Here is a 14,682-nt window from a genome sequence, read left to right as displayed (position 1 = left end):
ACCATCACCACCACCATCACCACCACCACCACCATCACCACTATCACCATCACCACCACCATCACCACCATCACCATCACCACCACCACCACCACCATCACCATCACCACCACCATCACCATCACCATCACCACCATCACCACCATCACTACTACCACCACCATTATCACCACCATCACCACCATCACCACCACCACCACCATCACCATCACCACCACCATCACCACTATCACCATCACCACCACCATCACCACCACCATCACCATCACCACCACCACCACCATCACCATCACCACCATCACCACCACCACCACCATCACCACCACCATTATCACCACCATCACCACCACCATCACCACCACCACCACCACCACCATCACCACCACCACCATCACCATCACCACCATCACCACCACCACCACCACCATCACCATCACCACCATCACCATCACCATCACCACCACCATCACCATCACCACCATCACCACCACCACCACCACCATCACCATCACCACCACCATCACCACCATCACCACCATCACCACCACCACCATCACCACCACCACCATCACCATCACCACCATCACCACCACCACCACCACCATCACCATCACCACCATCACCATCACCATCACCACCACCACCACCACCACCATCACCATCACCACCATCACCATCACCATCACCACCACCATCACCATCACCACCATCACCATCACCACCACCACCATCACCATCACCACCATCACCACCATCACCATCACCATCACCACCACCATCACCACCACCACCACCACCACCATCACCATCACCACCACCACCATCACCATCACCACCATCACCACCACCACCATCACCATCACCATCACCACCACCATCACCACCACCACCACCACCACCACCACCATCACCATCACCACCATCACCACCATCACCATCACCATCACCACCACCATCACCACCACCACCACCACCACCACCACCATCACCACCATCACCATCACCACCACCATCACCATCACCACCATCACCATCACCACCACCACCATCACCATCACCACCATCACCACCACCACCATCACCATCACCATCACCACCACCATCACCATCACCACCACCATCACCACCATCACCACCATCACCACCACCACCATCACCACCACCACCATCACCATCACCACCATCACCATCACCATCACCACCACCACCACCATCACCACCACCACCATCACCATCACCACCACCACCACCACCATCACCACCACCACCATTACCACCACCACCACCACCATCACCATCACCATCACCACCATCACCACCATCACCATCACCATCACCACCATCACCACCATCACCACCACCATCACCACCATCCCCATCACCACCATCACCATCACCATCACCATCACCACCACCACCACCATCCCCATCACCACCATCACCATCACCACCATCACCACCATCACCACCATCACCATCACCACCACCACCACCATCACCATCACCATCACCACCATCACCACCACCACCACCACCATCACCACCACCATCACCACCACCACCACCATCACCACTATCACCATCACCACCACCATCACCACCATCACCATCACCACCACCACCACCACCATCACCATCACCACCACCATCACCATCACCATCACCACCATCACCACCATCACTACTACCACCACCATTATCACCACCATCACCACCATCACCACCACCACCACCATCACCATCACCACCACCATCACCACTATCACCATCACCACCACCATCACCACCACCATCACCATCACCACCACCACCACCATCACCATCACCACCATCACCACCACCACCACCATCACCACCACCATTATCACCACCATCACCACCACTATCACCATCACCACCATCACCACCACCACCATCACCACCACCACCATCACCATCACCACCATCACCACCACCACCACCACCATCACCATCACCACCATCACCATCACCATCACCACCACCATCACCATCACCACCATCACCACCACCACCACCACCATCACCATCACCACCACCATCACCACCATCACCACCATCACCACCACCACCATCACCACCACCACCATCACCATCACCACCATCACCACCACCACCACCACCATCACCATCACCACCATCACCATCACCATCACCACCACCACCACCATCACCATCACCACCATCACCATCACCATCACCACCACCATCACCATCACCACCATCACCATCACCACCACCACCATCACCATCACCACCATCACCACCATCACCATCACCATCACCACCACCATCACCACCACCACCACCACCACCATCACCATCACCACCACCACCATCACCATCACCACCATCACCACCACCACCATCACCATCACCATCACCACCACCATCACCACCACCACCACCACCACCACCACCATCACCATCACCACCATCACCACCATCACCATCACCATCACCACCACCATCACCACCACCACCACCACCACCACCACCATCACCACCATCACCATCACCACCACCATCACCATCACCACCATCACCATCACCACCACCACCATCACCATCACCACCATCACCACCACCACCATCACCATCACCATCACCACCACCATCACCATCACCACCACCATCACCACCATCACCACCATCACCACCACCACCATCACCACCACCACCATCACCATCACCACCATCACCATCACCATCACCACCACCACCACCATCACCACCACCACCATCACCATCACCACCACCACCACCACCATCACCACCACCACCATTACCACCACCACCACCACCATCACCACCATCACCACCATCACCACCATCACCAGCATCGCCATCACTTCTGTCTCTGTTACTTGAGGCAGGCTACATCTGGTGAGGGATGGTCTTCCTGCTAGTAGAGTCCCAAGGTGACATTTGGCGTCACATGGCAAAAGACAAGCTGTGTGTGTGTGTGTCTGTCTGTGCTGGTCTTCCTTCTCCTATAAAGCCACCAGGAGGCCATCATGGGGCCTTCACTCTAATGACCTCATCCAATTCTTGTCCCCCCTGCAGCCCCTGCTCTAACCGCTGTAGCTGGGTGAGGTTCCCACCCACTTCCCCGTTCACAGTGGGGGTGAACTCCATGCAAGAAGCCTGGTGGGCAGACACTGAAAGCTTTCACACCACAGCCACCGCGGCCATCCTCATCCCCAGCGTGCTCGTCACCACCGCCACCACCTAAGCATTCCCGTCACTGTTGTCTCCCCGGCTCATCCTCATCACTGCCCGTCACTGTCACCGTCACTGGCACCACCATCACCGCCTGTCTTCCTCCTCCAACCCCTCCAGGTCACCGTGCGTTACCCTCCTCTTCCTCCGCCTCTCCTCCATCGTCCTCGTTGGGAACTTGACCAGGCTCCCAGGGCGGGGACCATTCTGGTTCTTGTTAAGCTAGAAGCTAAGATTACACCCTCCATCTCCCCAAGCCCTGGCCTCTCGATTTCCCATCACCTGTCCCAGCAGCAGAACCTCCATCCCAGCTTTTGGCTCAGAGTGTGCCTTCTCGGCCTGCACAGAGACGTCACTCACATCGCCTTCTTGTCTAAGTCAGGATGCCTCTCCCTGAATGCAACCGACGGGCTCGGGAGTGGACACTTGGCCCCACTGACCTAAGCTAAACCTCTCTCCCAGGAGTCAGGAGTCAGGACCAGGGAGTCCAGGGGAGCCACGTTAGAGCGGAAAGGGAAGAGGGCAGCAGAACAGGCTGTCCACGGAGCAGACAGAAAGCACCCCAGGGCGAGGAGCAACCCACAGGAGGTCGGAACCCACCAGGGAGACACGGGATCCTGACACAATGAAGGCAGCTGGCCTCCAGCTGGGAGAACCCTGGTCAGGAACAGCTGGCCGGACCCTCGCCCCAGACTTCCAGCCTCCAGATCTGTGAGCCCCAACTCCTGTTTGTAGTATGTTGTGGTGTGTTGGTGCGGCAGCCTGTGCAGACCAAAACCCAGGGCTGGACACGCTCTTGGGGGAGCAAGGTATAAGGAGGTAAATGTTTTAGGCTTTATGGGACCTGTGCCACTGTCACAGCTACTGAGCTGTGCTGCTGTAGTGTGAAGCTCACTACAGACATTCGTAAGTGCATAAGCTTAGCTGTGCTGCAATAAAACTTTACTTATAAAAACAGGCAGATTTGGCTTCCCAGCTGCAGGGTGCACCAACCCGGGCTCAGAACAGTACAGTAATTTATTTTGTGCAGAAACTGAGCTGAAGGGGAGGCTGTCTCTGCCCAGCTGGGTGGCCGAGGGGCTCTGCACTCTGGACAGCATGCCTGGTGCTGGCTACCGGGTGGGCGTCTGCAAGGCTCTGGGCTGGAGGCCTCCTTTCCCCTCTCCTCATCACCATTGTTCATGGGGCTGGCTCTCAGCCCTGACAGCATGGTGACTTCTGACCCAAGCATCTCAGGGCGTGAGGCTGTGGTTCTGCTCGCAAACGGGCCTTTGAAGCCACACTGAGTGACTCCCTGTCCCTATGAGCAGCCCAGATTCTTGGGGCACAGGCCAGATCTCACCCCCTCGAGGAGGTCCATCAGCCCCCGATGGAAGGAGAGGGTATGGGACGGAAATGAACATGGTGCAGAACGCACGCCAAACCTGGGAGCTGAGGATGGTGGCTAAGTTCTCAGGGAACTCAGCAGATGCAGGCGCCTCTGTGGAGATGCCAAGGGGCCATCCTCACCTAGGACAGCCAGGAAGTCTCCTCAGTAGGAGACCAGCAAATCGGGCAGCAGGGGCCCATGCTTCAGGCCAGGAGGCAAGGGTGGGTTCCCACGGGAAAGGCACAGCCCGGGGCCACGCTGGCCTTAGAAGAGCAGAGTGTGAGTCCACCCCTGGAGCACAGGCTGTGACCCAGGAGATACATTCACCCTGCCTGGGATCAGAGGCTGTGGAACGGCGCACAGGCATCACTGGATTTTGTTTTTAAGTTGCTGGGTGGTGCTGTGTTTATAGCCTTGCAGAATTTTCTCTGAAATTAAATCAATGCCGCCAGTGCTCCTTGACGGGAGAACAATTTCCAGTGTGCACAAATCCCTCTCCCACTGCATCCCAGAGAAAATAGGCTTGGCACGCCCTGCTGGCTGGGGCTGGGCTCAGGCTGCAGGAGGAAAAGGTGTGTGTGGTTCCAGGGACAAGGTACTGACCGGCAGCGACTGCCTGGACCCAGGCACCACTTGCCAACAGGAGTTCGGCTGGGAGCCATTGCTTGCAAGGAAGGGCTGCTGAACCAGCAGAAAAGGGACGGAAATACAATGGGAGAGGGTGCAGCGTGCATAGGCGTGAGGGCAAGGGTGCCCAGGCCTCGAACGCCCCGGCGACGCTGTGAGAACCATTATGTCTATTCTATAGGTGGGAGAACCGAGCTCAGGGACATCAGCAGTGGTCCAAAGCCACCGAGCAACAGGCCCTATAGCAGGGATATGAACCCAAATCCTGGGAGAATACCTCTAGCGTTTTTTGGTCCATACAATCACAACACGAAGTTTTACTTATAAGGAGCAGCCAGGAGATATGAGTTCATGCCCATTTTGATGGACACACTAAATAAACTGACACAAAATCAGAAGGCTGGTGACACTAAGTGTGGCCCCAGGAGTGGAGGCCCATGGGTGCCTCCACTGTGGGCGAGAGGTTAGCCTCTCCGAGAGTGCCAACTTCTAATAAAGGCAGAGATGTGCTGGGCCTAGCCATTCCACTGTGGGCCTTTATAGGAACCTGTAGAGAAGCAGGCGGGCACCAGAAGTTGCATGGGTCCACGGTCACTGCGGTGCAGAAGTGGACGGTCTCCAAGGCCAGGGAGGTGATGGAGCCCTGGCCTCCTGGCTGGCAGTGTCTGTGGAGGGGTTTTGTGTTCAAGGCAAGAGGCTGGCGGGGTTGACTTTCCCTTTGGCCAGGGCAGATCTGGTCCACTAGTGCTCCTGGGTCCACTAGCCCGTCCCCTCACTGGCCCTGCCGCTGAGCTGAGCAGACTTTGGCTACCTCCTTTGCAGCCACGCCCGGCTCACTCTGGGCCGCAGGCTCCTGTCTGGGATCCACGGTCCACGGTACTCAGATCCCTGACTCAGACATCATGGTGGGGGTGTGTGTGTGCGCGCGTGTATGTGTGCGTGCGTGTGTGTGTGTGTGTGTGTGTGTGTGTGTGTGTGTGTGTGAGGTGTGTGAAAGAGGCCCCAAAGCCCCAGTGTGACCCCACTCTGTGCCCCAAGGCATTCCCAGAGTTGGAAGGTACCTGTTGGCCAGGGCTCAGGGCTCATAGAATTTGGGTGCCCTGCTCCGATAGAGGTTCCCTTGATTTGCGGGGAGGAAGGAATCTCCCACCTGCACCCCTCCCCTGCCCAAACCCCTCCCCTGCCGGGCAGGAAGAACAGCAGGGATTATCTGTCTTAGGGAAAACCACCTGTGGTTTGCAAGAACCTCCGGGCCAGCCCTGGCAGCGGCCAGGGTCACAGCCGGCGAGGGGGCGCCGGAGGAATGGGGCGTGCTCCCCGGGGGGCCGGGGCCTGCTCCGCCATCTACACCTCCCGGGGCCCGGGCGGTGGCAGAGAGAGCGCCCCGGCGCTGGGCGCCTTCCCATTACGCAGTTCCTGTCCCTTTAAATCCAAGTGCCGGGGAAGGGGGGTGGGGCGCCCGGGCCGGACCCCCTTTTAGCGGCCGGCAGGGCGGGGCGGGCGGGGGGCGCCGGGGTCCCCGCGTGCGCGCGCCGGGGCGGGGCGGAGCGGAGGCCGGGGGCGCGCGCGGGGGGCCCGGGCCCGGGCGCGCGCCTCGCCACCCCGCGCCGCGCCAGGCCCGGAGCGCAGTCGCCTCCCGCCGCCGCCGCAGTGTCGCCGCCGCCGCCGCCGCCGCCCGGCCCCCGCCCCGGCCGCGCCATGGTGCAGCCGCGCCGGCCCCCGCCCGGGCCCCCGCCGCGCCCCGGCCCCGCCGCCGCCGCCGCCCCCGGGCGCCCGCTGCGCGGCAGCCGCAGGTGGGGGGCCGCGGGCCGGGGCTCGCGCTGAGCGGCGCCGCGGGCACCGTCGCCGCGCTCTGCCCCCCGCCCTCCGCCCGCGCCCGCCCCTCCCCCGCCCGGTCCCGGCTCCAGCGGGAGCGCGAGACGCCGGCCAGGCTCGCGGCGCCGCGGCGAGGCACACGCGCGCCCGTGGACTCGGCGCGGCCGGAGCGGCCGGAGCCCGTGCGGAGCTGCTCGCGTCCTCCGAGCTCCCGAGCGAGCGGCGGCCCGGGCGTCGCCGCCGAGCACGACTCCGGCTCCGCGGGCGCCGCGTCCTTTTTCGCCGCCTGCGGGATTCGCGGACCGCGGTACATGCATGTCCACTGGGGGCAGGTTTAATTTCGACGATGGAGGGTCGTACTGCGGAGGCTGGGAGGACGGCAAGGCGCACGGCCATGGCGTCTGCACCGGCCCCAAGGGCCAAGGCGAATACACCGGCTCGTGGAGCCACGGCTTCGAGGTGCTGGGCGTCTACACCTGGCCGAGCGGCAACACGTACCAGGGCACCTGGGCGCAGGGCAAGCGCCACGGCATCGGCCTGGAGAGCAAGGGGAAGTGGGTGTACAAGGGCGAGTGGACGCACGGATTCAAGGGGCGCTATGGGGTGCGGGAGTGCACGGGCAACGGAGCCAAGTACGAAGGCACCTGGAGCAACGGGCTGCAGGACGGCTACGGCACGGAGACCTACTCGGATGGAGGTGGGTGCGCGCGCGCGCGGAGGAGGAGGAGGAAGAGCAGGAGGAGGAGGAGGGCCCTCCCCACTCACCCCGCTGTTTATCTCGGGAAGTTGAGCCTTTCCTGTTGGGGCGCGGGCCCAAGCTTTCCCCGTGTGCCCCGGAGGCCTCAGCGGGCCCTGGCCACAGGTTGCCCGCGGCCTGGTAGGGGACGCAGCCCCGTGCCATCGGAAAGCGTGGGGGGCTTTCCAGCTGCCAGCCAGGCCCAGGCCTCGGCGCTGAGCCAGGCCGCCGCCACCCAGCACCCAGAGCAGGCCAGAGACCTGCATGAAAGGCTAGGCTGGGCCTGGCTGCCTTGGCATTGCCACGGGTGCAGGGGCTGCAGGGGCCTCCACGGCGTCCCCTCCCTCACCCCCATGTCTTCAGGCATCAGGCCCCAGCTGCCTTCTTGTTTTCCTTGGTGCCTAGGGCCTCCCTCAGTCCTCATCAACCCAGGCCAATGGAGAAAGAGCACCTGGGAGCGCTAGAGGCGGGGGTGCCAACCCAACCAAACAGCGAGGCAGTAAACTTCTAGGTGGTTGGACACAGAGTCGCTGTGGAAGCAGCCTGCTGGAGGGAGGGAGGGCGGGCGGGAGAGGGAGGCCCATCTGTTAGCCAGAGCCCAGGAATCTCGACTTTCAGTGGCTGAATCATTTCAGTTAGTTGAGGGACTTGCTCTGTACCTTCCTTCAAAGATGCCACCACATTCTGGGAAGAGTGGGTGCCGAAGCCAGTGCGCCTGCCTGGAAGATGGTTTCTGGGCAGGGAGCCTTGGCTGGCACTGCAGCTGCCCCTGCCCGAACACTCCCGTTCCCACTCCTGGATGCACCCCAGGCAGGCGCAGGCAGGCAGCAGACCCCAATCGACCGCCCAGCGCCTCCCCCATCAGGAGCTCCTCCTGGGTGGCTCCCAGACTCCCTCTGGGCGGCCGGGTTATTTTTCAGGCATGGATGCCTGGGCAGGGAGTGAGAGGCAGGAATGACTTGTGCTTCTGCTGGGAATAAAACCCCTGAGCGTGCCTGAGCTCCCCGGCCTGCCTGCCGCCTCCCAGTCTCCTGCAGAAGGCTCTGAGCATCTGCTCCCTGGCCACATCCAGGAGTGACGCGGGCTGGCAAGTAATTATTATTTTGGCTTATGCAACTGAAAGGCAGGTTCCTTATTACCCGAAGAGGAGGCGGAGTCCGGGCAGTTAATTATATAATGCTCCTGCCTGTCGACTCGGCGCCCGGCCCTGGTCCCAGGCGGCCTTTCTGTGCTGTTGTTTTCCTGGAGCAGGCTGGAGAGCTTCCCTCACCCTGGGGCCCTGCAGACCGAGAGGGAGCAGACACGGCCCTCCCTTGGCTCCAGGCGTGGGCTCTTGTGCGCGCGCGCGCCCATGTTGTGTGGTGCACCCCACTCCCGCACATGCAGGGCGCAAGCAGCAGTTGTGGGTGGCAGCCTGGGGCTCACAGCTAGGCTCCTTGGGCACTGGGCAGTTGTCACCTCCAGGGCTCTGGCCAGGCTTCCTGAAGATCTGCCCTCTGGAGGGCGCCCAGCTGAGTGGGCTCTGTGCAGGCCGGACCAGCACCCCCTCGCCTCTGAATCTCCTGGAATATGGGGGCACCAGTGCACGCACCCCCGTCCCAACACCTAACACACGCGGTCTTGTCCTGCTCCATCCTGCCCATTTTGCAGGCGAGAGTCACAAGACCAGGGATCCATGTGGGCCTGGGCACAGGGGTGCAGCTGGAGTGGCAGAGCTCCCATCTGTTTGGGACCACACCCCCTCACAGCCACCCCGCTTCCTGGAAGGAGTTGCTTGTGTTTCTTCTTTCTGGGGGTCGTGTTCTCAGGTCTTATTAGGCAGACCTAGGATTGCAGAGCCATGCTGCCCGTTGGATGGTGACAGCATCATGCCGGATTGAGTTGGCCCCTTTGGCCTGGGGTTGTCAAGCTGAGGCGTCTGGGGCCACTTCCCTTGGAGCCCTGGGCAACCTGTGTGTGGCATGGCGGGGTGCAGTCACTGGCAGAACAGGCCGGGCCTGGGCTCCTTCTCCCCTCGCCTGGTGGGTGTGTGTGATCTGTGTGGGTGGAGGAAAGGGCCAAGCTGTAGCCCGGCTTCGCCTCTGTACAGGAGGTGGGAATGTGGGGCAGAGCTGCAGAGCTCCGGAACTGGAGCCTGGCTCCCCGTGCTGACTTGGGGAAACGGCGATTTTCATGAATAATGCACAAGCAGCAAATGTGGTCCACGTTTAGCTGGGATTGGTATGGAATCCATTTCAGCCGAGGACACTGCTGCCGTCTCCTCCTCCGCTTCCTCACCCGGGCTGGCAGGCGCCGCGCGTGGTGTGAGCTCCCCGTGGCACGGGTGGCCGAGTGCACACGCCCTCTGAGTTAGCTGCATGCTCTTGGATCCTGGCCCCTCCGTCCCTGCGCTTTGTGATCTTGCACAAGTTACTGGTCCTCCCTAGTTTCTGTTTCCTCCTGTTTAGAAGGGCTGTGAGGTGGGGAGGCTTAACTGAGACCTGGTGCGTGGCCCCGACGGGAGCGTGGTAGCATCCTTGCCGTGTATCGTGATTTTTATTAACACAGTCCATGCGTGTCACTCAAGGTGATCATGCTTAGAACGAGCAGCTGGGGTGATCCCAGTGGTCACACGTGCAGAGGCCGTTTAGTGACGACATTGGCTCCTGTGTGCCCCACGGTGGCGAATGTTTACGTGAAGGGCAGCACCGAACTCTTCTACCTGCAGAGGGCTGAATCCTGTTGTTCCCATTTCCCACTCCGGGAAGCGGAGGCCCGGAGCAGATGGGCTTTGGGCGGAACCAGACACACTTGGGATGGGGACTCAGGAGTCACCCCTGTAACTTCCTCCTCTTTCACATCCATCCTTGTCCTGGGGTGCAGAACCCCAAGCTGGAGGCAGGTACAGGGGAGCAGATGTGCAGACCCCACCTGGCCAGCCCCAGCCCAGGGCCTGGGACGTCTCTGCCCACTCATTCCTGGACCCCTGCACTCTGCCCCACGAGTGACCATGGCCCTTGCTGCTGTGGATACAGAGCCCCTTGGACTGAAAGTTGCCCGCTCAGATAAGCCCTCCCACACCCCGAAAGGTATGAGTCATCTCACACCCTGGCCTCTCCTCGTCATGCGCGGTCCTGTTCACCACCCAGATTTCTCTGCCCACGCAGATCACACACGCCCACATCGGGATCCAGCCTCACCCAGGGGCGCACGCGTGCTGTAAACCTACCACCTGCAGACATCGCCACCCCGTCCCCCAAACAGCCACATGTGCCCTCCAGGCTTTGTGTGCCCCCTCAAGGGCTCTGGGTCTCTGCCGTCCCTCCGTACTCCGTGCTCAGGTGACAGAGGCCGTGGCGTGTTTGTTTTCCCTCTCAAACACGTGTTCGAGCCTTGCCACACCTTGCGATGGAAAGGAAACCTCTGGTCCGTGTCAGCACCACTGAGTGTCTCTGGTGCTCGGTCGGGCTGTGGGAGAGATCTTGGCGTCCCCGTGTGCAGGTTGGCAGGAGGCAGGTCCATCCACACGGGCACTCACTTCAGGAGCAGGAAGTGGGCACTGCTGCTGGAGCTGAGGGTGCTTTCCTGGAGACTCTCTTTCTGCCACTTGGGGGGCTCCCAGGAAGGGAGGCTCAGCTCATGCTGTGTGACGGGCTTTCCACTGGGAGACCGATGAGCGCTGACAGGGAGTCCCCAAGGTGGCCGCCGAGGAGCCCCAGCCACCTCTTCTCGGAGGACACGATGGCGCCAGGAGGGTCCTGGAAAGCGAGGTGGCCAGTGGGGAGCCGAGCCCCTGCCGCCCTCCAGATCATCTCTCTCCCTTGGTTTCCCGGGCTCTGAACACAGCCCGCCGGCAGCGTGCACTGGTGACTCCGTGTGCAAGGCTGTCGGTGGCCTTAAGTGACAGAGGGCTGTGTAGAGTCGTGCGTGCTGGAGCAGAAGCGCTGTTGGTGTCGGTTTTCCGCGGCCACCGCCAGGCGCGCTGGCTCCTGGCTCCTGGCTCCCGCTGGAGCCGCGAGCTTGCCTTTCAGCACCACGGAGAGCGCCAGTGCCGCCGAGCCGCTGCGGGCCGCGGCTGGGCTCAGACCCGGCTTCCGTCAGCCGCCTCTCCGCGCCCCGCCCTCGGGCTCTCCCAGCCTCCGCGTGAGCAGGCGCTCGGCCCGGCTCTGTGGGCGCGGGGGCTCCGGGCTTGCCGGTCCTCGGTCTTCTCTGGAAGAACAGAGCGCCTGCGGGCGCCGCGCCGTCTCCTGGCCGCGGGCAGAGCCAGCCAGCGGGAGCCGCTCAGGAGTGCAGCGTGGGGCGTGGGTTCGGGGCCCGGGAGCGCGGCGAGGGCGCCACCCGCGCAGGCAGAGGAGCAGCCTTGCCATGGTGTTCGTCTGTTTTTGCTTTGCGTGGGCTGGGCGGCGTGGATTAACCAGCTAGCCCAGCCCTGCCTGCCGCTGGCCACAGGTAGCTGTTTAAGTTGATTACAGTGAAAGTTTTAAGTCAGGCAGGCATGACAGCACACACCTGTGACCCCTGCTCTTGGGAGGCTGAGGCAGGAGGGTGGCTGAGAGCTAAAGGACAGATTGGGCTACACAGGGAGGTGGAGACCAGCCTGAGCGGCGAAGCCCTGTCTGTAGACACCACAACACAACCACAACATGCAGCTGGCTTTTCAGCTGTGTCCGCCGCGTTGCAGGTGCTCATAAACCCGAGTGAGGAGCGGCCGCCACGTGGGCTCTGCAGACACTTGGGCCTTGGGTAGTGGGGGCCTGAAGTGCACCCCTCCTGCAGGAAGGGGTGCGTCAGTGCTGGCGCTGCTGGTGCCTGGGCCGAGACGGTGCTGCACACAGTACTCACGCAGTGTGTGTTTAGTGAATGAAGCATGCAAGGGTAGCCGTGGTTGGTGGTTTTGTTCACCACCGTGGTCTTACGCCTGCATTTCACTGCAAGACCTTAGCCTTGAGCGCAGACAGTGAAAAGGATGCGTCCATGCCAACAGGGCAGCCTCGAGTCAGAGCCCCGTGTGTGTGTGCACCCGCATACACGTGTGTGCAAGCCACTGGGAGTAAATGCAGACCCTTCCCCTGAGCCTGTTGTGTTTTGAGACAGGGTCTTACAAGGTTGCTCAGGCTGTGGTGAAATGTTTGTTCCTCCTGCCTCAGCCTCCAGGGTAGCTGGGATTGGCCGCGGCCCTGTTGGAGCTCCGGATATATCTCGTCCTTGGGGCTGGTTCCCTGTGAGGGACTGCGTGTTCACATGACCAGGGCAGCTGGTGCTGAATGAACACGCTCGCTCGCCTTCCCTTCCGACTGTGTGAGGCCCCGAGGCCAGAGCGGTGTGGCCACTGCCGAATGCAAAGCGAGCTCAGCAGTGGCTCCCGTGGGCTGCCCTCTCCCCGCCTCTCTGTGATCGCTGTTCCCTGGTGCGATGCCTTCCTCCTCCCCGTGCAGACAGGAGAGGCTCCTGCTGGGCTCAGGGCCCAGGAGGCAGGGCCCGACCTCAGTGACCAGCTGTGAACCTTTGCTGAGGGCCTGCTGTGTACACTCCCTGGTTTACCTAAAAGCCTTTGGAAAGAAATGGAAAGAGCAGAATCACCCCGCCCCCAAGGGCACACCCTGTGACTTCTGAAGGAGCGAGCAATCTGGACAAGGACCAGAGCCCGTATCTTGGGATAATTCAGGTTTCTCCTGCCAGACTTTGGGACCTGGAAGAAGAAGGTTCTGCAGGGGAGAGTTCTGCCTGTGTTCTGGGGGGGTAGTGGGGACCCCAGGGCAGCGGTGCCCAAGCCGAGTCTGGAATAGAGGGCGCAGCGGCGGCACAGGTCATGGGGGGCCTCTCCTGCCCTGCCTTGGCTTTCTCGATGCATTTTCCTTCCTGGCACGTGCCAGTTCCAGGTGTCACGGGTGGTCCCGGGCCCAGGGTGCCCGGGCTCAGGACGATGCCTGGTGCCAGCGCTGCACAGAACTGAGCACTGGAGTGGTTGATTTGCTGTGGGAGGGAGGTGTGAGCGTGAAGGGATGTCTGCGCCCAGCTCTCCTCTCCCCCTTCCTGGCTGCCTTGATGTGGCAGGACGTCCACCGGCTGTCCCTGAGCTCGAGCTGGCCGTGGACTGAAACTCCTGTGACCACAGGTGGAGAGAAGCCCCGTCTTCTTTAGCTTGTGGGCCGGGGGCGTCTCCTCAGCGAGTGTACAGTGACTAATATGCTCACACTTGAGCGAAGGTTGGACCTGCCCGGAGTTCCATCCACGTGGTTTCTAGATAGCTCTGCACCCGAGCCGGAGTGCCACTGAGGCTTCTGCCCCTGCTCAGGTTCCATGTGCTGTTGTTACTCTTCCCTGGAGCCCCGAGCTGCACTGAGGAACCACCTGGGTGGCTGCCGAAGTGCATGCTCAGGCCCTGCGGTCACCCTGGGCTCGAGGTCTGTGTGGTGCTAATTAGGTGCCTGGCAGGGCTGGCCAGCAGCACTGCTGTGGTGCTCTCATTTCTGGGTGCTTTCAGGAGGGACTTCTCGGGGTGCAGCCGGGCCTGGGAGTCCTCAGCTCTCCAGGGCAGGTGACACAGAGCTCAGGCGGGGACCACTCGCTGGAACCTCAGCCAGCACCTGTCACTCACTGAAACCAGACGCTCCAACAGTGGTGTCCTCGGCCTGACACTTGATAAGAGCAGACAGGGCCGGGAACTGCTGCTCTCCATCCAGATTTTGCAGCTCTGGCCGAGTGACGTGTGCAGTGTGTGGAGAACGCAGCTGGAGGATTTCAGGTGCAGGACCCGCGGGCAAGGGCGGGTCTCGTTCACGGGTCTGTGCTCAGGTCTCCCGTTACTGCTCGGCCAAAATCCAGGGTGAACTTATGGTCTTTATCTGAGTCTCAGCTACAAAGACCTTCTTTCCAGGGATGTCTGAGTTCATGGGCCCTGGACATGAGGATGTGG

General features: G+C 61.4%; 2 protein-coding genes across 2 annotated transcripts in view; both read left to right on the top strand.

The window, feature by feature from the left end:
• LOC134475640 (basic proline-rich protein-like) overlaps positions 1–2,812 on the top strand; it is a gene marked incomplete at both ends in the record, with an annotated part of 3,239 nt that extends 427 nt beyond the window's left edge. Inside the window, 3 exons of the mRNA XM_063246755.1 lie at positions 336–602; positions 768–1,289; positions 2,301–2,812. Of these exons, the coding sequence (XP_063102825.1) occupies positions 336–602; positions 768–1,289; positions 2,301–2,812 (1,301 nt within the window). The remainder of the gene's footprint in view (positions 1–335; positions 603–767; positions 1,290–2,300) is intronic.
• A 4,396-nt stretch (positions 2,813–7,208) lies between these two features.
• Positions 7,209–14,682, top strand: part of Jph3 (junctophilin 3) — a 46,204-nt gene continuing 38,730 nt past the window's right edge. The window contains exon 1 of the mRNA XM_003461134.5: positions 7,209–7,748. Coding sequence (XP_003461182.1) covers positions 7,367–7,748 — 382 coding nt within the window. The 5' untranslated portion in view covers positions 7,209–7,366. The remainder of the gene's footprint in view (positions 7,749–14,682) is intronic.

Source organism: Cavia porcellus, unplaced genomic scaffold, assembly GCF_034190915.1.
Source record: "Cavia porcellus strain 051 isolate PalLab524CR breed Dunkin Hartley unplaced genomic scaffold, mCavPor4.1 scaffold_4, whole genome shotgun sequence".
Classification (NCBI taxonomy): domain Eukaryota; kingdom Metazoa; phylum Chordata; class Mammalia; order Rodentia; family Caviidae; genus Cavia; species Cavia porcellus.
The sequence above is the reverse complement of the archived record's forward strand: the minus strand, read 5'-3'. Positions and strand labels throughout refer to the sequence as shown.